This window comes from Hemicordylus capensis, chromosome 1 (assembly GCF_027244095.1).
Source record: "Hemicordylus capensis ecotype Gifberg chromosome 1, rHemCap1.1.pri, whole genome shotgun sequence".
Classification (NCBI taxonomy): domain Eukaryota; kingdom Metazoa; phylum Chordata; class Lepidosauria; order Squamata; family Cordylidae; genus Hemicordylus; species Hemicordylus capensis.
In genome coordinates, this window is record NC_069657.1 from 303,954,015 (window position 1) to 303,979,938 (window position 25,924).

Genomic DNA, 25,924 nt, shown 5'->3' on the forward strand with positions numbered 1-25,924 from the left:
GAGAGAGAGAGACTGTTCACAACTTTTACCTCAAATTGTTCAGTGTCTTCAACTTGTAGATGGTGGTGATGCAGATATAGGATGCTCTCCCTATAGAAGCCTGCCTTCTTACAAACCACCATTTAATTTTGGGAGTGTGGTATCCCAAAATTAAGCATTTAGTGGCACCTAAGTATAGGATTTGTTGCTTTTTAAATGCTGGATTTTTATTCATAAACTGAATATTTGATTTTTAAGATGGCTCAGTGGGGTATGATGTGTTTTTATATGTTGTACATTGCTTTGAGAACTTTGTTGTGGTGTAGCAGTTGTTCCATTGTGACTAAATTAAGTTTTAAAAATGGACCAAGTTGTATGGTATAATAGTTTCTTACAGATTTATCCTTATTTGGGGTAGCAGACAGCATGTCCTTCATCTTATTTGAATGAGCATGCAAATATCCTGTGTTGGCATAGACTTGCTGCTGGATTTTGTTAGTTGTTCTTTTGTTGTTCTTCCCCAAGACACTTGTTTGTTGTCTGAAAAATTTTCGACATTGTAAATTCTATGTCTAATGTGTTGCTATTGACAATGACAGCAAGAAGGATTAGTCTTTGGGGCCCTATCAGCTTTGTTTTTCCATGAATAACCTACCCCTGTTTGTTGAATCCTCTCGGCAAACACAAAAGGCTAAGATTTCAGAGTCTTGGTTTAAGGTGGCATTAAATACATCATCACCCACCATAAAACAGAGGTTGTTCACGCCAACCTCACGACCACTGATCATCAAATTATTTGTAATGTGACAGGTGATGGTAGGTGTCAGCTGGAAGAAGAAATGTCTTGCCATAAATGCCAAACATCTCTCACTTCACTCTCAGGAAATGTAACTTGGATCATCTTTCTCTTCCTGGAAGACATTCAGCAAACTAGAGGCCCCATTGATACTTGTAAATACGGAAGTTAATCACAAATTCTAATTTGGTCTCATTCAGTGTGGAAGAATTAGTGTTCATAAGATTTAAAAATAGCAGCTTTTTCCCATCAGTGCTTTTTAAAGCAAAACCAAAAAGGTAAATAAAGATTGCCTTACTAAATTTGATATGGGTACCTCTTACTACTGCTTCTCAAAAATAGCACTGCAACTGAGTCTGCCTATAGTTCAATGATTACTATGTCCAGTTTATTGATAGCTAGGTATGAAAGTACTGTATACTCCAGAAAGTGGGAAGAACTCTGCTAGAAGTGGGAGGTCCAATAAATTCTTCACCTGCCTTGCTGACACTTCATCTTTCAGGAGGTAGAAGAAAGAACAAGCAAGTCAGCTATCCTGGACTTACCAACCAACAAGGAACAACTGGTTGATGAAGTCAAAATGGGAGGGGGTTGGAAACACTGGGGAAAAGTGACCACACCATCATGGAATTCAGGGGAGGGAAAGCTGCAGGAAGACAGATGTGTACCCTCAGTTTCAGAAAAGCTGGTTTTAATGAGCTCAGAGAAAAATTAGGTAGAAATCCATCGCTAGAAATCCTAAAGGAGAAAAGGGTCCAAGAAGAATGGGAAATTCTGAAAAGCAAGGTCCTGAAGGCACAATCACAAATAATTCCCATGAGAATGAAAAATCTGCAGGTGCCACAAAGCTGTGGAAGGGTTAGTTAACACTTTAATAATAATAATAATAATAATAATAACACTTACATTTATATACCGCTCTATAGCCGGAGCTCTCTAAGCGGTTTACAATGATTTAGCATATTGCCCCCAACATTCTGGGTACTCATTTTACCGACCTCGGAAGGATGGAAGGCTGAGTCAACCTTGAGCCCCTGGTCAGGATCGAACTTGTAACCTTCTGGTTACAGGGCGGCAGTTTTACCACTGCGCCACCAGGGGCTCTTTAGAAGATAGAATCAAGATTCAAACTCATCTGGACAAGCTTGAACACTGGGTCAAAGCCGGCAAGATGCAGCCCAACAGAGACAATGTTGTGCATCTGATTTTTCTTGTCCAAATGCAGAACAAGTACAGGATGGGGGAGACCTGGACCGCAACCTGAACATGAGCTAGCAGTGTAATATAGCTGCTAAAAAAGCTAATGCAATCTTAGGCAGCATTAACAGAGGCATAGTGTCCAGTTCACAATACTTCTACTCTGTTCTGTGCTGGTTAGGCCTCACTTGGAATACTGGCTGACATCCAGAGCAGTGGTCCATGGGCACTCCTAACATCTGCTGACACACAGCATAGACCCCACATTGGTGCTCTACTGCGTGTGGGCACTTATGCACTGTTGTGCAAGAGTGCACCTACTTTTCAGAGCGCGTTCATATTCTGGAAGTATTCTGTTAGAGCAGAAGCACATTACCAAAAGGAGCTTGGTGTTTTTAGCCCAGAGAAAATATGACTAAGGGAAGATATGACAGGCTCCTTCAAATACCTGAAGGGTTGTCCCTTCATAGAAGAAAGAGTGGACTGCCTTTTTCCTGAGGGCAGAACTAGAACCAACTGACTGAAATTACAAGAAAGCAGATTTAGGCTAGACAGGAGCTGTTTGACAGTGGAGCTGTCCGCCTCATGCAGTGGTGGGCCCTTCTTTGCTAGTGGCTTTGAAACAGAGGCCAGATGGCCATCTGTCAGGAATGCTGAAGCAGTTTCCTGTACTGAACTGGGGACTGAAGACCTTCAAGTTGCCTTCCAAACTTAAAATTCAATGATAAGACAGAGTCATAGGGCTGGCAAGGATCGCAGAAGTCACCATGGCTTAATACAGTGACCCACATGATGCACAGTGTTAGTCCTCCATAATGGTGTGTCCCAGGGCTGCTGCAGACTCCTAAGCAGCCGACAGTGTTCTAAATGAACAGTTGCAAAAGCAGTGCTACCACCATTTCCCTCATTTGTGACAACGGAGACAGTGGCAATAGCGCTGCTTGTACAACTGCTCATTCAGAGCACAGTCTGGGCTGCATAGGAGTTCAGAGCAGTCCTGGGGCACAGCGTTAAGGAGGCATAATACTGTATATCATGTGGGCCACTGCTCTGAAGCAGGAATCTCTAAGGTTCAGCCACATAATTCAGGCTGCAGTGTGTGTGATAGGCCATTCTCACTTGGGCATGGGAGTAGATGCTCTTTTTACAACCTAAATGTGAACCAGTTGAACTCATCCACTCATTGCTATATTTCTAAAAAGGAATATTTTGTAGTGTTGCATATCAATCCCCACCCTCACTTACCTTCCTTTCTTTAGCTCTTGTTGCTTCTGATGAATAAGTGTGGATCAGTGGTCAGACTAAGATCAGGGAGACCTGAATTTAAATCCTCTCTTAGTTATGAAGTTTACTGAGTGACCTTAGGCCAGTCACTATCTCTCAACCTAAACTACCTCATAGGGTGCTTGTGAGCATAAAATAAGGGAGGAGAACCATGTGTACCATCCTGAGCTCCTTGGTGGAAGAACACGATTGATTGATTGATTGATTGATTAAGTGCTGTCAAGTTGGTGTTGACTCTTAGTGACCACATCGATAGATTCTCTCCAGGATGATCTGTCTTCAATTTGGCCTTTAAAGTCTCTCAGTGGTGCATTCATTGCTGTTTTAATCAAGTCCATCCACCTTGCTGCTGGTTGTCCTCTTCTTCTCTTTCCTTCAACGTTTCCTAGCATTATGGACTTCTCAAGGGAGCTGGGTTTTCACACACTGTGTCCAAAGTATGATAGTTTGAGTCTGGTCATTTGCGCCTTGAGTGAAAATTCTGGATTGATTTGTTCTATGATCGTCGACGCAATTAAAGGCTTTTCTGTAGTCAATAAAGCAATACAAATCTAATAAATAAATGATGCTCTGATTTATACTGTATGCAACTGAGAATAAGATCTTCACCATGCTGCAACTTATCTTAATTTTAGAGAATTGTTTTAGAGAACCTGTAACTTCTGTTCCGTGTTCTTTTTTGGAACCTTGGTGTAACCTTTGACCTTTCATTTCATTTCATTGCTTCCTGCTTGAGAGTACTATAAAGACCAGCTCCAAAGTTCCCACTGGCAACCTCTATAATGAAAGTGTGGTTCTCTAAAGCTTAAGGCAAAGAAGCAGCTCCCTTATTGATATCTGTAACAAAACTCTGATTTTCTTGGCACTGAGCACAGAATGACAAATCTAATAATATACCACACAGAAATGTGCTCAAATCGGCTCTTTTAAGCTTCAGTGACATTGCGGTGCATGCTCAGCACCTACCTTATATTTTGAAGTTGAGTACATATTTGTTCTAAAGGAAAGTGGTTACTCTAAACTCTTTAGGGAAGGTGATCCCTTAGAAAAATATGCTATCTTCATCCTGTTCTTTCAGAGTCTCAAAGCTTAGAAGTGTCATGAAGGGTAGGGTAGATAATAAATTCACGGAGGACACATTAGCCATCATAATAAAGAATGGAACTTCTGTGTTCAGGGACAGCATACCTCTGATTACTTTTATTGTTTATCACAATTTTGCTTTGCTTGCAAAGTCATCAAGGGCATCTGTTGCAAACAGAGCACTGCCCTCAGTGGTCATCCAGATATTCTGGTATACCGTAAACTGACAAACAACAATATCTGGTGGAAAGCATGGCCCTATTCAGACATGAAACTAAAAGACACTGTACTTGCATTCAGCGTCTAAAATGGGGCTGGAAGTCCCCCGCCCCCCACTGTCCAGCCCTGCCACTCACATCTGCAGCTTACTGCTCATGATTACAGTGGCAGTTGTCTTACAAGTTGAAAATCGTAGCCATGATGGAGGGTGCTTCTGCGATTGGAAGGCTGGGGTGCCCCATCTCCTGATCATGAAAGTCTCTGCCATCACGGATACTGCATTCACCTCTTCAGATGAATGCTGCTGTAACTGTGATTGGTGGGCTGAGGGGGTGAGTGATGGGCCCGGGGCTGGACTTCCGACCCTGTTTTAGATACTACATGAATATAGTGTCTTTAGTTTAGTGTCTGAATAGGGCTCATATCAAAATGGATTCCTGTGCAGAGTTCCCCCTAAGCATCACAATGGCAATATGAGATCCAGGTGCAATACTTCCCTTCCAAACATGATTACTTGGAAGTATGTATTCCATTGAAGTTTAATAGTAGTAAGTATAGTTAGCTCATGGCCTAAAGTACTATACAAAATGCTTTTAAAAAAGAAAAAGGATGATACACAAACTCGATTTTTATTTTTAAACTTTACCCCCACAAGCAGGGGCACACCAAGATGACTTGGGTGCCCAAACCAGCCGGATCCCCCAGCCTCGAGCCCCTCCCCCCCACGTGCAAGGGCTCTGAAACCTCCTTTGGGTTTCGTCCCACCAAACCTCTGTTTTTTTAAAAAACTCAACCCTTACCATGGCTGAGAGGTGCCTGCGGGAGGGAGCAGAGCAGTCCTCCTCCCCCACCGATGGAGAGACCGGAGGGATGCTGACCATGTCCATTCAGGCCAGTGTCTTTAACAAAGGGTGAGGTTTAGAGATCGTAGCAAGCTTTGGGGAGGGGGGAGAAGGGAGAAGGACTGCTCCGCTCCCCACCCAGGCACCCCTCGGCTGCAGTAAGGGGGAAAAGGTATTTTAAAAATCAGGAGGTTTGGCAGGGCGGGTGTGGGGTGGCTGCCGAGGCCCCCCACCCCCGAACCTTGGAGGACCAGAGTGGGTCCCCTAGGTCCGGGGGTTTGTGTGCCTCTACCCACAAGTCTAAACCTTTACTTTGCCCCTTTCACAAACTCATCGGAACATAGGGAGCTGCCATATACTGAGTCAGACCATTGGTCTATCTAGCTCAATATTGTCTTCACAGACTGGCAGCGGCTTCTCTTATTTTTCTTCTTCACCATTCTCTCCCTCTTTCACCCTCACTGCTTATTTTTGTTGCCCAGCTTTATTTATTTAAGATACTTTTATTTCCCTTTCAGGTAAACCTCACAGAGCAGAGTACATTAAACAAAATTATTAAAACAAACTTCAATAAAAAGCCAGAGTGGAAAGATAAGTAAATATTAAAAATGCACAAAAATGCTTAGGGAAGTAGAAAGGCCATCACCTTGCGCCAGAAACAAAGCAGAGTTGACCCCAGGCAAGCCTCCTGGTGAAGAGCATTCCATGGACACGGCCCATAACAGAGAAGGCCCCATCTCAGATTACTACACACCTCACCTCAAGTGACGGGGGGGGGGGCTACAGGAAGGCCTCCAATGAGGCTCTTAGAACTCAGGCAGGTTTGTGTGGGAACAGGCAGTCCTTGAGGTATCCTGATCTCAAAAGATATAGGGTGTAAAGGGCAGAACCAGGATCCTGGGCCTGGAAATGGTCTTGAAGCCGGTGTAGTCAGGCCTGACCTAAAGCCCCCTATTGCCAATGGTGGCACAGTGCGCCACAGCCCTCGACCCCCTTTCTTTCTGATTGCCACCTGATTGCCACCACCATGCACCCCACTAACCCGTGGCCTGCTGGTTCCCTTAGTCTCCTCCAACCCCACCCTGGCCATGCCCCTACTCCTTTTCTCACCCCACAGCAAGAGCTGCCACTCTTGTTTTCAAAAGACAGATGTGGGAGAATGGAGGAAGAGGAGGTGGTTGTGGCAGCAGCTGGTGTGTGTACCACCCCTGGGTGAAATGTGGAGTGGTGGCAGTCCAGTGGGATGTGTCCAGCAGGCATCCTACCACCTTCACCAATGTGCTGCATGTGGTGGCTGCCTCACCCAGACTTATTAGTAGAGGGACCATTCATATAATTCTTTTAGAACCAACCTGATGTTTTCTGTACAACATCCCACTTCGTACTCTTGATGCTTTATTTTGTACTAACTGAAGTCTCCAAACTGTCTTCAAGGGCAGCCCCATATACACCACATTGCAGTAGTCAAATGGGTTGTTTGTTGGCTCTGCTTTTACTTGCTGGCTCTGCTTTTATAACAATGGTAGGGGTGATCATGGACACTGTTGCCTTGGTTCCCGTTGCTCATGCTTGCTGAACTGAGGTTTTCTAGAAAGGCAGCTGTTTTGTTTTCTTGTGTGAATCAGACTGCGCTAAGGAGGTAATTTGCTTTAATAGTTATTTTAGCACAAAAAGGAAATATTTTCCATCTCTTTAGAAAATCTGGGGTTGGGGAAAACTGTTCCTCCTGTCCTTATGTTCATGGCCAAATCCATGGGCTGGCCCACCAAATCAACAGACCTGAAAGCATACATTGATCTTTTGATTTATCACATTAAAAAAAGCAATTACAAAAGAGCAACAGCAAAAAAAAATTCTATTCGCTGCTAATTACTTAATTGAAGGGCAGACCAGTATAAAATTCTGTTTAATATCTGAGAGTATTATGCCAACATGTGGCATAGCTGCTGTATGCCAAAGACCTAATCAGTGTAGGTGAACTGTTTGGTCTCTAAGGAGAGAGTGTGTGCCAAGGTTTTGTAAATTTTCAGCCAAGGCAAAGGTAAATTTTCAGCCAATTAATTGGTGTCCAGTTAAGCAAAAGCCATTTATTATTGTCTCGGCAGAGATGCTTTGTATTTCATCCTCCCAGCCAGATGGTGACTGCTAGAGCAACAGCATCTAGGGCATGGGTAACTGGGAAATTGGCATGCTTCAGAATGATTAGCTCATTTGTTTCATTAAATCTTAGTCCAAGGAGAGGATTGAAGGCTACTGTGCCATGCCTCTATACCCAAAGACCTCAATAAACCATCTCATACTGTGCTTTCTAGGACTGTGCCAAAAGCAGCTCAAATTACACGATGAGAAAGGTATTTGCAGGACAGGGAATACACTTAACTAAGAAGTCATGTAATTTTTCATTACTGCTGTGAGCATCCATGAGCTTGTGGAGAGACAGGATACAAATGAAACAAATAAATCCAACAAAAATGAAATTAATGCATCCAGACCGCTCTAGTCAGTGATCAGTGCCATGCCATACAGAGGAGTATTGAAAATTCTTCAGGTTCCCATCAGTGTAACCTAATGCAAAACCTACCCCAAAGAAACATTCCACAGCATCCAAGCCTAATTCACCTCCTCCAAATGGTCCTCTGAGTAGGAGTGTGCATGGTTTTGGTCCGGCATAATAGAACAGACCGCCGGACTGGTCCGGAGGTCCAGCTGGGCGGGGGACTGTGACTTTAAGCGGGGTGGTGGTGGTACTTACCCCCACCCCCAATGCTCTTCCCCCTCTGGTGCTGGTCCTTGGAAAAATCTTCTTGGGGCGGCAGAGCTCCTCTCTGCCGCCCCTGCCCCCATCGTTGTTCGTCAAGCCTTAACAGAAACGAGCACTAGTGGCATGCATGTGCCCTGCGCGGTGCGCGTTCATCTCACGCACGCCGCGCAGGGCACATGCACACTGCTAGCGCTCGTTTCTGTTAAGGCTTGATGAACAACGATGGGGGCAGGGGCGGCAGAGAGGAGCTCTGCCGCCCCAAGAAGATTTTTCCAAGGACCAGCACCGGAGGGGGAAGAGCGGTGGGGGGGGTAAGTACCACCCCCCGCTTAAAGTCACAATCCCCCCCTGCCAGACCGGGGGGGACTCCGAGCCATGCACACCCCTACCTTTGAGACCTGCCTTTGAGACCTGGTCCTTTGAAACCTGCCTGGTCTCAAAGAACCAGGGAGAACAGAGGCGTAACTAGGGAGAACGGTGCCCGGGGCAAGCACTGAAATGGCACCCCCCCACCGCACCCCACCACACCCCCCCAACATACTACATTATACTTAGGTTTTTCCTCACAAGCGCCCGCCGCCGCCGCCAAGCCAGGCCACTGACTGGCCGCCAGGCACCAGCAAAGCAATGGGGGGGCGCAGGGGGCGCGGAAGGGACCGCTCGTGGGGAAGGGGGCACCGACGTGCTCCCTTGACTGCTGCAGTGCTGCTGCACTGAGCAGGAAACATTTGTATTAACAAAAAATTAAAAAAAATTAAAAAAATAATTTGGTCATGGCGGCGCCCCCCACGTGACCAGAAAAGATGGCGCCCGGGGCACGTGCCCCCCCGCCCCCCCTATAGTTACGCCTCTGAGGGAGAAAGAAACTCAACTCAGAGTATGCATCCTGAAGACATGCCTCCTCAGTGACCAATCACTTTAGGCCTTTTCCTTCCAGCCAAGCACAAACTTCCATGATGGAATTGGGGGAGGGGCCTTCAGCAGATGAATACACTTTGCCCATCTCCTAAGCCCATATCAATGACTTTGTGGGAGGTAGGGAACAAGTTCAGACACCTTACGGTGGTCTTTCTTAAGACATAGAAGTCTTAGGAGCTTGCAAACAGGAAATACAGTAGCTAACAGGAATAAGGGAGTTTTGCATGGGAGCTGATGAAGAGAGAAGAGAAAAGGTGCTTTTATAGGCTGCTGTGGGAAATTGCTGGTGTATTGAGGCTTTTTCTGTGAGATAGTGCTATTCCTGGGCTGTTTCAGTTTCTGCTTGGAGAGAGGTTGTGAAGCTTGCTGCAAAGGTGAGTTCCTAGGGAGTAAAAGCACATCCCTTAGCATGGTGAGGTTCAGTGTAGGCCGGATATTTCTTAAGATACACACAAAAGTCTGGGAATTTGTGATTAGGAGATTAACAGCAATAAGGGGTGTTTGCTGTGGAGCTGAGCAGGGGAGGAATACTAAACATTCTGGAGCTTCAAACAACTTGGACATTGAGACAAGTGTTGTGGTGACCTGTAGGGAATGTGATATGTCTGTTTTCTACTTGAAGAGAACATGAATTATAATTGCACAAGATGCAAGCCCGTCATCCTGAGGAAGAAAAGGTGGAGGGTTAGGAAGAGAGAATGAAGAGGTTTGAGGCACATCTTTCTACCCTAAAACTTGTCAAGGAAAGTAAGGAGTTTTTCTTCTTCTTCTTGTAGAAGGTAATGGTGTACCAGGACCATAAGGTCCCACAAACGCCACCTACTGGAAGTCCAAAAAAGAGCACAAATGTCCAGAAAAAGAGATGGTTTTACAAATATCCAAGTAAGGAGTTCCTTGATAGGATAGAAGAAGCTCTTCAGGAATGACCACAGAAGTAGGAGGCTTCCACAGAGGATGAAGTAGTTCCACTGAAAGAGGTGAGTACATGGACCACAGGATACACAGGAGCATGAGAATCAGGAAACATCCATTGCCACTGATGCTGAACAACTGGTACAAGGTTGCCTATGGTACATACAGCCTATGGAGGAAGATCTGCTGCTACCTGGACAAGGATTGCCACCCTAGGCTGCCCAGAAGAGGGAGGAAGACACTTAACCCTCCATGATGGGGAGCAACCTAACTACTACCCTGATGAGATGTATGGAGTTGGTGGTTTACTCCGTACTGAGAGGGACAGAGCCACATACGTGCACCTGACAGATCAAGGGAGTTGTGCTTTCTTCCTTGTGTGTACACAGAGAGATTGCTGACACTCATGAAACTCAACCACCATAACATCTTGCTGATCATTTGGGGATGAATGATGCTGCTGGAAGAAACCTTTAACAAACCTATGAGCACTGTGAGGTACTTTATAGGAAAATGAAGGTATTAGGAGCACAAGTGGTGTGTTTATCAAAGTCAAAATGCTTGAGAAGAATGCAGCCACTTACTTAAGAAAGTAAGTGGCTATGAAGATGGTGTCGCTGAGAAAGGTTTGGATTCTTGGACCACAGCCTATGCTGACTATATGAAGAACTCCTGGAATTAGAATGGGTGCACTTCACCAAGAGTGGTAATAATGTATGGGCCTTGCAAACCTTCTCAGAAAGGCTTTTAAACTAAACCCAGTTGGAGAAGATGGCAAAAAGCCAGTACTAAGTATAAAACCAGGTACTAGGGAGGAGGAAAAGAACACGTGTCAAAGGTGGAAGCAAAATGGGGGAGGGGCACTCAGTAATTTGCAAGTTGTAATATAGCAAGGAAGCCAGAAAACAAGATGAAATTCTCAACAAGCTGAACATGAACCAGCAATGTGATGCAGCTGCTAAAAAAGTGAATGCAGCCTTAGATTGTATTAACAGAGGCATAGTGTCCAGATTACAAGAAGTACCTGATCCACTGTATTCTGCTTTGGTCAAAGCTCACTTGGAATACTATGTCCCATTCTGAGCCTTGCATTTTAAGAAAGACATTTAAAAACTGAGAGGGGTTGAGGAGAGCAACAAAGATGGCGAGAGGTCTGGAAACCAGGCCTTATGAGGAATGACTGAAGGAGCCTGGAGGAGAGAAAATGAAGCAGGGCTATGACAGTTTTCTTCAAATATCTGAAGGTCCATCACATAAGAAGAGGAATGGACTTGTTCTGTATTGCTCTTAAGAACAGGACTGGAACCAGGGGGTTGAAAGAAATTTCTGACAACTTTTAGAAGATCTTTAAAGACACATTTATTCACACAAGCTTTTTAACTAGACTTGTGGTTTCAAATCGCTTTCAAGTTTTAATTTCTGTTTCAATTTGTTTTATGTTGCTGCAAACTGCCCAGAGACAGAGGTCTGGGCTGGTGTACAGATATAATAAATAAACAAAACAACGAAGCAGATTTAGGCCAAAAAGCAGGAAGAATTTCCTAACAAGTTGCTGTTTGACAGTGGAAACATCTGCCTCGTGTAGGGGGTTTCTCTTTCTCTAGAGGTTTTCAAATCAAGGCTGGCTGGCCATCTGTCAGGGATGCTGTAGCAGTTTCCTGCACTGAGCATGGGGTTGGACTGGAAGACCTCCAGGTAGGGGCGGAGCCACCATTGGGCGAACGAGTTCAAAGAACCTGGGCCGCCACCGATCAGGGGCCGTGAGCGCGGTCCCAGACACACACACCCCACTTCTGATGTCAGATGCGGGGGTGATATTTTGGTCCCAAATGGGGCCCCGTGGCCCCATTTGGAGCTGAAATCGGCCCATGCTGCATTGGCAGTATGGCCGGAGTGACTCTTCCTGCCTTAAAGGCAGGGAGAGCCGCTCCTGGTCTTGCTGCCAACGCAGTGGGGCCAATTGATCTCCCACCCAAATGGGGCCGCATGGCCCCATTTAGGAGAGAGATCGGCCCATGCTGCATTAGCAGTGCGGCCGGAACAGCTCTCCCTGCCTTTAAGGCAGGGAGAGTTGCTCCGGCCCGTGCTGCCCAATGCAGCACGGGCCAATCTCCCTTCCAAACAGGGCCACGCAGCCCTGTTTGGGAGGCAGACCACGTCCCCTGCATCTGATGTCAGATCCAGGGGCGTGGCTAGCCAAGCCCTGTGTCTGATGTCAGATGCAGGGGGCGGGGCTAGGGGGCCGCAGCGGCAGCTGCACACGGGCCGCAGCCAGCCTCCCTACGTTCCTGCCTCCAGGCTCCCTTCCAACTCTAAAATTCTGTGGCTGGAATCCTGATTAACAAAGTGGCAGTGTTCCTCATGGAGCGCTGGCATTTCTGTGCAGCAGACTAGCAGCACTTTGCTAGCCATGCAGTGGGGTGATTTTTACCAATCTACCCCATCTCTGGAAGTTTTCCCTGTGAAGCGGGTCCCTGAGGGCAGCATGACCCAGAGGGGCCCACTTCCAGGTTTCAGGAAGCACTTCCAAGGATATAGGAGAGTGGCAAAAGTCCCCCTCCCCCCCACACACATGTACTGGTCTTGTGGTAGCAAGCATGACGTCCTCTTAGCTAAGCAGGTCCAGCCCTGGTTGCATTCAAATGGGGGACTAGAAGTGTGAGCACTGCAAGATATTCCCCTCAGGGGATGGAGCCGCTCTGGGAAGAACAGAAGGTTCCAAGTTCCCTCCTTGGCTTCTCCTAGGGCTGAGAGAGAGATTCCTGCCTGCAACCTTGGAGAAGCCGCTGCCAGTCTGTGAAGACACTACTGAGCTAGATAGACCAATGGTCTGATTCAGTATATGGCAGCTTCCTAGGTTCCTATGACTGCACAATTTTTTAAGGTGGCAACAGTAGCAGCAAGTGCAAAGTGTGAAACATTCATTATTTAGGATGTCAGCTTATGATTCTGTGATTCTGTGTGGACAATCTGAGCTAGGTGCTTCCCAACTGGAACATCAGGGTAGCTGTGGTGGCAGCACTCACTGGAGCTGAATTTAGGAAGCCCCAATGTAGTGCATCTGTTTGAATGACAAGCTTCCTGACTTGAGCAAAGGGGCAGCTGCAGCCGTCCCCAGAGCCAGCTCCATGGTAGTATGGGTCAAGGCTAATGAGGGAAGGTAACGGCACAGTGGGGAAGTAACTTGCCTAAGGAGCAAGAGGTTGCCCGTTCGAATCCCCGCTGCTATGTTTCCCAGACTATGGGGAACACCTATATCAGGCAGCAGCGATATAGGAAGATGCTGAAAGGCATCATCTCATACAGCCCAGGAGATGGCAATGGTAAACCCCTCCTGTACTCTGCCAAAGAAAAGGAGTCAACACCGACTCAATGGCACACTTTACTTTACAAAAGAAAACCACTCCTCTTTACCCTGCTCCCTTTGTCCCTCTGCATTTTTTTTCTAGGCAGCTCCCCACTTTTTTGCATGTTATACATAGGAAAAAAGTGTTTGATTTTATGTTTTATTGGAATTTGGGTTTTTTTGGAGCAAATCTACTTATTAAAATCTACTTGAATTCAATGGTCTTCTTACAAAGAAGAATGCACTTGTCATGCTGGGCTGTTCAGATGATCAGTTAAAGTGAAAACTATGGAAAATTACTTCTGTGCTTCCTTGTCTTTTTGTGGATATTTGCTGATATTCACTGAGCTGCGTGAGAATGAGATCTTTACTGCAACATAACTCCTAAAGCTTGTTGTTCACCTTTATTCATGTGAATGTATCCCTTGATAGATGATTGTTGGTTGCTAGGAAATGTGAAAAGAGTGATTAGAGGTAACCCTATGGGTGTTTATTGTTGGCTTGTTTTATAAATAACTTGTTGGAAAGTGTGCCTGTCTATCTTGAATGAAAAGGTACATTTCTTTTCAAATTGCATTCAAAGATCATTTGGGGTGAAATTCATCCCTAGGCAGAAGGCCAGCTAATGGCCTATATATCAAATAGCGCTTAAGCAGTGCGTAGCTCTTGTGCTATTGCACTAGACTGAACATTAACGTCTGCTCATAAATGTGCTGCGCATGTGGGCAGTTTGCCCAAATATTTGCCCAGTGAAAGATAAGAGCCCCTCTCTGCAGAGCGTGGTGTAGAAGCAACAGACAGGAACTGCTGCCAGCAGACATGACTGAGTATGTAAGCTTCCTGCTCTTGGCCTTCAGTGAACATTTCACAAGCCCTCCTCTCAACTGCAAGAGTGGGGGAAAGCAGCACCATATATCATTTTGGCACCTCTGGAATAGGCCTTGCTTCGTGCAAATAGCCCTGGGTACATTCAGAACCATCAGGTCATTAGAGAGTGCTGAGGAGTGGAGCTCTCCTTGCAAGGGGCTACCCAGTACCACAAGGCTGTAGCCCTCTTCAGGTGTTCATTTGGCTGTTCAAGGAAGGTTGTGTCCACTGGCCCCCTCACATTTTCATATTGCCCAAGGACTCACCTTGACTCCTGTGCATGGGAACTGAGACCCTAGTCTATTTCCCAGGGTGCATATCGCACATATAAGGAGCCTGTGTGCACTCCAGGGTATGCATAGGAGCTGTGTGCAAATATGACCCTTGAATGAGTGGGACCAGCAGGTGCACAGCCCTCTTCTTCTCATTCTTTTCCCATGTGAACTGCTTTGAGTACTTTTTTCATTGAAAAGTGGTATGTGAATAATAATAATAACAACCCCCATCACCCTGCCTCATGTGTTCATTTGTATCCAAATGAATATCCAGACAAGACTCATAGGAAGGCAAGCAGGGAATTGGAAGATATGGATAGCAGAGTGGCTGGGAGTTCCTTGTTTGAGAGGGTGAGGGTGTATTTAAACATGTCATTTTACTAACAGCTCCCTTGTCCTGATTTGGAAGGAAATAATGAATGGGATTCCTGGAACATTGGTAGCAATGAAACAAGAACATACTGCTACAATGAGCGGAGGGCGACAAGTTTCTCACTCTTGTCATTGGAAGTGCTTTGTGAACACACTTCTGCTTCAGATACCACCATAAGTTTTCATAGGCAATTCTGCTTTCACATAGTGAGGCTTCTGAGGTCCTCCAAAAGCAGCACAACAAAGCACAAGGAGCTGTGGTCAGGGAAGAAAGGGCTAGCTCCAGTGTCTTAATGTGTGCCTGTGGGGCTCTATGAGCTGTGAAGCAATTTGTGGTAAAGCCATTGGACTATTTGGGGGGAAACAAAGCAGGGCAATACCACCAACTGAATATTGAATTTATAGTTTGGTGCAGGGTGGGGAATGGTGTTGTGGTCCCTTCCCATGTTTCAATTTTTGCTTCATGGGCAGTCGGAATGTTCAAAAGAGAAACTGCTAAGAGAGCAAAAGCAAAATACTATTGCTAATTATTTGCAAGGACTTCTTTGATCAAATAGATACAGTAGGTGTTGTAGTGTGCCACTTATTCTGCTGGCACTGTTCTGTCAGTAGATGAAGAGAAATGAGAAGCACCAAATACAGATGCAAATGAAGAGACAAAAGTCCCATGGTGCTGTAAACTTGTTTATTTAAGCCCAACATGTATCTCCCGAAGCCTTCTTCAGGGGCAAACTAGGACACAAAGTGTCTTACAAAGTGTCCTACAGAAGGTCCTAGTTTGACCCTGAAGAAGGCTTTGGCCGATACATGTTGGGCTTAAATAAACAAGTTTACAGCACCATGGGACTTTTGTCTCTTCATCTGCAACTGTTCTGTCAGTGCCTGGGGGGGTGCTGAATCAAAGCTGTCCATTCTGCACTTCTCACCCCAACAGGTGATTCTTTAGAAGCTGAATGTGCTGTTTGGCAGGTATATAGACAGATCAGTACTCACAGACACATGTGTTTGAGACATTATTGTGTTACAGCATCTATTTCAAGTGAAGAACTAGTGTTGCTGACCAGCAGAGCCAGCTGTCCCTATCTCCAAGGACTGAGTGGTGAGGCGGTCCGAGGAAGTAGGGACAGGCGGCAGTCGGGGAGAAGTGAAGGAAGGACCACCAATGGGCGGGGACTTGGCTCCAGCTTGGCTGCGGAGCCGACAGAGGATGGGCGGAGCCCTGAAAGGGCCGAAGGGGTGGCACGCATGGATAACATCAGCAACGTGTCTCCCAAAGGGAGGGAGCCTGAGCGGGAGGAGAGGGAGAGGCACTGGCAGCAGCTCTAAAGGATAAACAATTACAGGGAATAAAGGGGGGCTTTGGCCCCATAATTGGGGGTGGGCGATGCATAGCCTGTGAAGAGGACCATAAGGAGCCTGTCAGGGATGAGAGGCTGGCTGGTGGCGAGTGCCAGGGGCCCCCAGAGAGGAGCAGACACAAGGAACAAGCAGCCTGGGATGAAAGAGGCACAGGGTGACGCTCAACCTGCCCCCCCATCTGAGGCCAGACCCATTAAGCCTAACCAGGCTGGGTAAAGTAGACAAAGGGATTTGTAGCCGGACAGGGACGTGTAGCCAGACAGTTGCTTTCATGAAGTACTTTCTCTGCTTTGATGAAATTTTTTATATATATATTTCAAAAGTGTGTCTATGACTTGTCTTTTTTTAAAAAAATCTATGAGTATTATATTATAACTTACTTTGCTTTACATTAAACCTGGAAAAGAATATTTGCCGATGTATTAATCAAAACTGAAGATAATATTCTGGAGAATTATTCTATCCATTCTATTACATGAAATGGAGTATTCTGTCAAGTCCCTTTATTTTTGCTAAAGATCTAAACAAAAGTCTGAAATACTGACAGTTGGTTAAATAAAGGCATTGGCCAACATCCTGCTTAATGGTGTGCTTGTGCAAGGATGCTGCACTAATGCAAAGCTGTTGCACCAGAAGCAACCAGTGAGGATGTTTTTTAAAAAGTCATTACTGGCGAGACTGTCGGCACCTGCAAGCCACTGGGCACTTGCAGGTGTGGCAGCTGCCATGGCTACAGCACTCACCTAGCCTCTGCGCATATGTGTTGCAACACCATGCTGCCCATGCAAATGGCCGCTGTGCATACACAGAGGCCAGGTGAGTGCTGTAGCTGGGGCAGCTGCCATGTGGGATGCCAGGTGGGGTGCTGCTGTTCCCTGCGGCTTGCAAGTGCTAGAAGTATTGCTGATCATGACTTGTAAATCTTTAAATACCTCTCATCACCACCACCACCCCAGCACCTCCCTAACTGGCCACCTCTGTGTTGCACTAGCTACTTGTGCTAAGTCTGGAGCTTGTATCCCAGATGAGTGTTGTGCTGCAGAAATATTTTTGTGACTGCACAACAAGGTGTGCAACCTATGGCACTATCACTGGAGTTCAGAGGAAGGCAGCCAAGAGGAGAAAAAAAAAGCTCCTTTTATTGTGTTACAGGAAGAGACAAGTTCAACAAGAGGTACAGGCAGGAGGCAGGAAAGGACTGCCTCTAATTAGGATCACTATTAGCAAATGCTTGTGCTACCTACTGGCTGGACGTATTACAATAAGTATAATATTATTATTATTTATTATTTTAACAGCACATCTAAACAATCAGAAAATTTTAGGTCTGTTACTCATCTTGAAATCTCAAGGGTTTCTGGATAATTCAACCAGAACAAGTAGTGAGCTGAGTACTGGTATCATTATCATTTTTGGTGGCTGGCCCGGTACAGTCTCTAAAGAGGAATTTGGGGTTGCAGGTACTGTTTCCACATCAGAAGGTTGTTCTTTCTCAGGTATGACAAGAAGATTTCTGTGATTTCTGTTAAGTGTTCTACTATATTCTGTTAAGCATTCCACTAATTAAAGGCTCTTTTCATTGAGTTGGTCTATTCTTTTTCCAATAATCACAAGATGAGACTTTGGTCTTGAAGTCATTTCCAATATTGGGCCACCATACCATCTGCCTGTCACGCTCGTGGCATTTGGGTAAGCCCTGATGGCCTTGGTGAATAAGGTCTAGGATTTCTTTCCTCATCATTTGTGGCACTACAAAATGATTCTCTTTTGTTATTAATCCATCTGATTCACTAAGTTGGCCATGTTCTCAAAGGTATTGCTTAGATAGCTCTGAAGTGTTATTGATAAATTCAGGCCACCCATTACTGATATAGTATAGGACTTCTTGAAGTTCTGGATCATGTTGAGTAGCTGTTCTGATCTGAAGAAGCTGCTTGTCAGATGTTTCTGTGAAGGTGTGTACTGCATCAATATAAGCTTGTACTTCCTCTTCTAGGTCATAGAAGTCGTCCTGCTGTATGGAACTATGTGAGAAGGTGTCTGCAAATACCAGCTTTTTCTCTAGAACTTATTCAGCTATTGTGTTGAACCTGATCATTCTTTTCAAAAGTTGTTGACATTGTAGTGGTGCTTTCCCCTTTATTAGGGTCACCAAAGGTTTGTGGTCAGTGAGCAGTCTGAAGGATGGTAGACCACACAATTATCTGTAGGTTTTGTGTTCCCAAACACTGGCTAAGCATTCTTTCTCTATTTTTGCATAATGCTTATCTGTTTCTGTAAGGGTCCTAGAGCAGAATGTAATTGGCATCCACTCCGACCCGTGTAATTGGAGTGGAACACCATCTAGTCCATAACTGCTTGCATCAGCACTAACCATTGGCCTGTTAGCATCATAGGGGTGCAAAACTGGGGCATTTGAGATCATGTCCTTTATTTTTGTAAAGGCGGCTTCTTGATCTGGCCCCCAGCTCCAGGATGTATTGAATCACAGTAGCAGGCTGTGTCATTGTGGAGAAATCCTGCAAGTATTGATTGAAATAATTCACCATTCCTATAAAGCATCTCAATTCAGTGATGTTTGTAGGTGCTTTTAGGTTTCTAATGGCTTTTTATTTCTCAGGGCATGACCTTGTTCTGTAATCACTTGTCCTAAGAACTCTATTTCAGATTGGCGGAAAATTCATTTTTCGTTGTTTAGTTTAAGACCAGATTCCTGGAATAGATTTATGACGAGGGTTAGAGTTCTATCATGCTCTTCTAGTGATGTGCCATGTACTAAAATGTCAACCATGAAAACGATGATCCCCTTTATGTCCCTAAGGTGTTCTGTCATCTTCTCAGGATCATTCCCAGTTCTATCTCAATGAGTTCTGTCATTCTTCTCAGAAGATCTTGAGAGCACTGGGATAACAGAAATATCAACACCTGAATCTATTTTGAAATTCACAGGCTTGCCATTAATCATTAAATCAATCCTCCATGCGGGTTCAGAGTCTTTGAAAAAAGCAGAGCCTAAGAAAAATTGGTCCTCCACTTCTGTGGTAACTTCTTGTACCATCCATGTACATGTCATACATGCAATTGCAAAGTGTCCTATTTTAAAACATTTATTGCACGGAGCTCCTCTAGCTTGACAACTACCTCTAGTGTTATGCATCCTCAGAGTTGCCAGAACCTAAGGGGTATACTTGTGGGTCAAATGGTCCTTAAGCCTGAATTTGGCTTTTTAAAAGCCAAATCTGGCCACCTAGCCTCCTGTACATGCTGACTGGGACTGTATGCCTTTTTGCTGTGGGGTGCTTTTGAAATGGCTGGGCTGCTTGACTTGGGGTTTCTACAGACTTAAATTTTGCGTTCCCACAGGAGCTGCTCTTGCTGCTGTTAGTCCTTTGTGGAGAAAAGGCTATTTCATCCAAACTAGTTTCAGATTCCCTGATTGCCTTGCCATTTCAATGGCTATATGAAGAGTTAGATTTTCTGTGAGTTGCATTTACTCTGATAGTCCTTTATCTAGAATCCCAAAAACAAGCCTGTCTCTGAGATGTTCTTCCTTCCTGTCTGTAAAATCACTGTGCTCAGCAAGCTCATACAGCCCTCTAACAAATGATTCAACGTTTTCTCCAGGCTGCTGTTTCCTTTGATAGAAGCAAGCCCTTTCATAGAACACATTCCCTTTTGTAATGAAATGGGCATCAAATTAGGCATAACAGTCTTAGTCATTCTTATGACCCTCATCAGCAAAAGTAAAGGATTTATAAATGGTGGGTTTTTGTTTTTTGTTGTTGTTGTTTTTGCTTCCTTTCCCATATCATAAAGAAAGGAACTTGCTTGTGCAGTGTCTTCTTCTTTGTGGAGCTTTGTGGCTACTCTGAAGCAGGTAAACCTTTATTTCCATTCTGGCCAGGCACCAGGATTGTCAAAGCTGAAGGCTTCTGGTGTAGAGAAATAAGCCATTTCCTAAGTTTGTGGATTTAAAACTCAGACTTCTGACTGTGTCATGGGAGTTCAGAGGAAGGCAGTCATTAGAAAACAAGACTTCTTTTATTGTGTTACAGGAAAAGGCACAGGTAGGAAGCAGGAAAGGACTCTGCCTATAATTAGGATCATTATTAGCAAATGCTAGTGCCACCTACTGGCTGGATATATTACAATAACATTTCCACAAAGGCACATCTAAAGTTTTGCAAGGACATTTTATGCAATAGCACAGTCCCCAAAATCTCCATGATTTAATGCAGCTATGTGATCTTCTTACAATAGCACAGTGTTAGGATAATGGCCATCACATTTGCATCATTTAGTCTTAATTTGCACCACATGACTGTGAACCATTTCATTTTTCTTGGTGTAAATGTTAGCTTTCATGGTAGCAGAACATGAGTGTGTGGGTGTAATTTTACCAGTCCGGTCCTGGAAATTTCATGAATACTTCACTGGCTTCAGGAAATGGTGCAGTCTCTTCAAGAGAGTACAGTTGGAAGAAAATACATGAGGCCAAAATTGGGTGCCCTGCATTTTAACATATGTTTGTTTTCATCCTGTACATCAATTAGCAGTGTCAAGCTCATTAAAGCATTCCCCCCTTCATTTAGGCAAGTGTTTCCAAATGGGCTTCCAGAGGAATATTCCTTAACAGCCACATTCCGTGTTAGAAGAAACAGCAAAAGAGAACGATGGTATTTACTGCAAATTTTAGATCAACAGAACATGCCACAGGTTAGAACTAATTGTCTTTCCCCATTGATTTTCTTTTTGTTTACTTGTTTCCCTCCACCTCTGGTGGGGATGATATTTTGCTGTCTTGAAACAGTGATTTTTATAATTTATATTTATATTTTATATTTTAATATTTTGTATTTTATAGGGGGGCATGAAGTCCGGTTCTGGAGTGTGTGCTCCCAGTGGGCATGTCATGCAAACTCACCAAAGTCCAGCTCCCAAAGCATTTGCCTACATTCTCTGCCCAGCTTCAAATGTCAGCCAAATGTCAGGTGGAAGGCATTTCACCTGACATTTAGTGGGAACCAGACTCTGGTGAGTTTGCATGACATACCTAATGCAAGTACACAAGTCGACTTTTGCACCAATTGTGTGAACCCTCCACTAATTTGTAACATTTAAAAAGCACTAGAGTGGTAGATGTGTAAGCTACTTCACATGACTGCTGTGAGTTTAAAACATGATTCTGAGTAGGTACATACGAATTGGCTTGAGCTGGTCCAACATTGAACCGGCCCAGGTCGAGACAAACCACCTGAACCAGCTCGGGGTTGATTCGGGGGCAAACCAGCAAAAAACCCCTACATATATATATTTTAAAACTTACGAACTTGGCAGCCCCGGGGGTTACTGCTGTGGCCACTGGGGCTCTAGCAGTCCCCCCCCCTCCTGACAGCCTCCCCTGACAACTCCAAAGGGTTGGTTTGACCTGTTTGGGGCTGTTTTGGCCCTCTCACAACAGCCATTTTGGAGGCTGCCACACATATGCCCTGGCCATTTGTGTGGCCGGGTTGTGATGGTCAGAGCAAATGGCCAGAGCGCATGTTTAGTGGCCCCCCAAATGGCTGCTGTGCACACTCAAAGGGCTGAAATGCCTCCAGAATGGGCTGAAAGAGTCCTTTGGAGACCAGTGGGAGGCCAGAGACACCCCCCCCCCACACACACACGGCCTCCCAAATCACCACCACAGACATTGAAAGGGCCGAAACTGCCCTCAAATGGGCTGAACCAGCCCTTTAGAGAGGGGGAGGCTGGTGGGGGGAGGGGAACCGCCGGAGACCCTGCCCACCAACACAGGGGCCCTGCTTGCCATGCACACAAGTGGACTGGACCTGGTTCAGCTTGAGTTTGGTTCGATTCAAGCCAAACTGGGTGTTCCAGTTTTGTGCACATTTTGAACTCTGAGCCCCTTGGAGATAGTGGGATACAGATGTAACAAGTGAAAATTAAACCAGACAATAGGGGTATATAATATGTAATGATAAAACTGAGTGGATACTGTTTAACGCCAGTGGGTTGGATCCAAAGAAACCTTTATGCAGGCAGAAGGCATTTCCACACCACATCCGGTGTAATTCTAGAGGGTCCCACAGCCCTCAGTAGTAGCTTTTCAGGGGTCCTAATGGGAAGGAGGCAATGGGGGAGCCCTGATATGCAAGGGGAACTCTGCTTCCATTCTCTGGATCCTGCCCAATGTGCTGGGATGCTGGTTTGTTGTTGATTCTGTTCTCTTCTTAGCTATACTGTACTGCATTTTGTGTTGTTTGAAAGTGTCTAATTCTCAAACTTTCCCCCCCAGGTTTACATCACAGTTGATGGTTCAAAAAAAGTTGTAGAATATGTTGCACAATCTACCCAAGGGACTTCATTGCACTACACTTTTAAAAGCCGTGAAATCCATACTGTGTTTGACCGGCAATGGCATAAGCTTGGCATCAGTGTTCAGTCAAGAATAATTTCTCTGTATGTGGACTGCCGCTTAATTGAACAACGGCATACTAATGAAAAAGCCACTACTAACCTGCAAGGAAAGATTCTTATTGCTACTCATTCTTTAGATGGCAAGCCTATAGATGTAAGTGGCATTGACTATGGAAGCATATTTTGATAATGTGGGGATTTATATGTTTAGATATATTTGTGTCTACAAAGCAAATGTTTGCAAAGCAACGTATTATTTCCTGGTGTACAGGGTCCTTTAGAAGTAATTCTTGATGCTTAAGAGACCAAAGAGACTGTAGAATTTAATGCCTCAGGTACCATGCAAGCATGGAGCAAAGCACACCTCAATCTAGAGTGCCCTTTGACCTACCAGTCCATATAAAGGCAGAGATGGAGTTACGAGCACATGGCCCAAATCATTCTGAAACACTGGCTAGGAACAACAAACTGAGTCATACAAATGCTATTACACAACCCAGAATGCAACATTTAAAACTAGGGCTGCAATTTAATGGGTTATTTGATTTATAACTTTTTTGATTGATAAAAAAGGCACGCCCTATTAATTGGGCAACATTTTTTTAAAAAGTGAATTATTTTAATATGTATTTATAAAATCTTTAGATGATTGGCACAATATTAGAAGAGGCACTGCCCCTTTACTCTCACAGAGAAGGGAATGACGCTTCCATGATGGTGCCTGCTGCAATATATATCTTTATGTTTGTATATGAGTATGCCTTTTTTAGCCAAAGTATTGTTTCAGTCATATGCAAATATATGCCGATTTCATTAAAAAAAATTCACTGATTAAATCTAGCTTGATGATAACTAAGATTTCTTTATTATTTTCATACTTAAAGTACTATATTTGTATTTACGGAATATCTCAGATATTTGCAAAGAGGTTTTAGCAATTCTCTTCTAAACTAGATCTTAAATTCTACTTTCTTCTATAAATGAAAGCAAGGTGAACTCCTGGTTTTCATTTTTCTTAATTTCTTCATTCTTGTCTAGAAAAAGAAACAGATAGGTATGGTTAATGTGTCATAAAATATTTCTGTTCAGATACCCTTTAGGGTAACATTAATTTCTCCCCATATATAAAAGATATGTCCACAGGGAGTATAAATGCAGGAAACTTGTATTAGGGCATTTTCCCTCCTCACAGTAAGCATGCATTTAAGCCTCGCTATATGTGCACAAATGTCAATGTAGAATAGAAAGTGTTTGAACTGGACTTTCTAGCGAATGTAGGTTTGACGCTTGCATCCACTGTAGGATACACAAAAAGCTTTTGGTGTCAGTCGTGTAAGTCTCCTCAGAGTGAGATGGGGTGTGTGTGTTTTCTCTTAGTAAACAAACAGCTGCAAGCACTTGAAGCAGTTGCTTCATAAATATGATGGGTGTTTGGGCACTTTCTGTTTAATACCACACATTCTGGATCATATACTCATTTCCTATCTTGTGCAGTCTCTCTGCATTTGAACAGATTTCAGTCAAGGTACTTCATAGAAGGAAAAATATAGTAATGACTGCCTTATGCTCCTATACAAGTGATTCTCCCCTAAATTTCTCATTTTCTCCTGTTGTCATTCCCACCCACTACTTGTGGCTATTTTTATTTCTTTATTCCCTTTTCTCCTTCAGTCCTTTTTCTTTGTCCACAACTCATCACTGATTCCATCTGGTTCCTTTTTCTTGAGAACATAAATGTCTCACGAAACAATGTTCTCTTCTGCAGCATGCACATTCTTGCGTAATATGCCACTGGTGCTTTTTTTAAAAAAGTGGGGGGAACTCTCACCAAATATTTTTTTGTAAGAGAATAAAAGCAGCTAATTCATAATTCAGTAATTTCCCAGTAAATTAGCCTCAACGTACAACATTTCTCTGCCATGTGCTGTACAGATTATTCAGTACAAGAGTGAAGCAAATATCTGTTTATATATTTTCATAAAGAATGCATAAAATATTCTACTCTTTCCATTTCTAAGCCAAAGCTCCTATTTGGGGGAATAGAAATTCCCCTATCCCTGTATAATATTCATCTTTTTAAAATCCAGTTTGCTGCCATTGTTTCTCCATTGGCTCCATCACTGTGAATTTTTCTCATTACTGCTTCTTTCTTTTCCTGGACCAGCTGCATGTATGATCCTAACTACCTGGAGATCATGCAGTGATCAAAATGATATCACGATGTAGTCATCAGATTTGGGTATATGATGGCGTCACTGAAAGCAAAATGAAATAAATCGGTTACATATGAGAGCCATGCTTCCTAAATCAATCACATAGGATGGTGATTCCATTCAACTGGAGATTATGGAGTGAATAGCAGAACATCACAGCTATGTAGTGATCAGATTTGCCTATATGGTTGTTGGAGATGCAGCTCCAGATGGCATCGACCTTTTGCACCAGTAACCCTAATGACAACTAGGGGTATTGGGAGTAGAGATAGATAGGGTCTGTTTATATCTATTTCCTGTTTATCTCTGCCTCTGTGGCCCCTCTATTGATATAAGGTACTCAGGAACTTGATGGGAGTGACTTCCTCCTCCTCCTCCCAGAATGCTTCTAGCTCTCTCTCTCTCTCTCTCTCTCTCTCTGAGTACCATGCTTCTATAGCTCTTTCTCTCTGACCAACATGTACCCAGAAGTTAAATATAGGTCTTTTCCTGTCATCATGTACTTCTGAATAAAGTAGATTAGTTTAACCTCACATGAATCTCCGTGCTTATTATTTACAAGCTGTTGTCTCTGAGACTCTGTTAACTTCTGTTGTCATGGGAGTGAGCTTGTTCCTGAAATACTCTGCTATATAAGTAATTACACCCCCCCCCACAACAATGGGTGACTCACTGAAAGCAAATAATGAAGCCAAGAGATTCACCCTATTTACATGTTATGTTCAACAGTTGTACAACAAATATAGTGTAAACAGGTACAGTTATTCATACATTATGTTTAACACAAGAACAGAAGTGTACTTCCTATTTGTACCATACATTTGAGGGACTTGTACCCAGGCTCACTTTTAAAATGAGCACAAGTACACCCATTCATACAAAAATATGTACAAGTGTACAGACCTATGCTTATACAAGTGTACATTATGTTGTACAATACATTTTTCTCTCTATCCTCATTAAGGCTAGAGAGAGAATCATAAATGGAAAGGCAAACATTTTGCAAGCAGAAAAAGGAAGTTAACTGTAGTATCTCAATATTTATTTATTTTATGTATTTATGTATTTATTTATTTATCAA

The 25,924-nt window shown here is 44.0% G+C and overlaps 1 protein-coding gene across 14 annotated transcripts in view; it reads left to right on the forward strand.

The window, feature by feature from the left end:
- The window catches only part of COL19A1 (collagen type XIX alpha 1 chain), a 404,037-nt gene that overhangs the window by 78,658 nt on the left and 299,455 nt on the right, over positions 1–25,924 (forward strand). For 12 of the 14 annotated variants that reach the window (XR_008314075.1, XM_053286727.1, XM_053286726.1 and 9 more), the window contains 2 exons: positions 20,803–20,926; positions 22,509–22,784. Coding sequence is in view for 13 of the 14 variants with exons in the window: in XM_053286727.1 (XP_053142702.1) it covers positions 20,803–20,926; positions 22,509–22,784 (400 nt within the window). In the remaining variant the exon portion in view is untranslated. Of the gene's footprint in view, positions 1–6,962; positions 7,040–20,007; positions 20,088–20,802; positions 20,927–22,508; positions 22,785–25,924 lie in introns of those variants that run through there. The other 2 variants (XM_053286732.1, XM_053286733.1) reach the window with 2 other exon arrangements.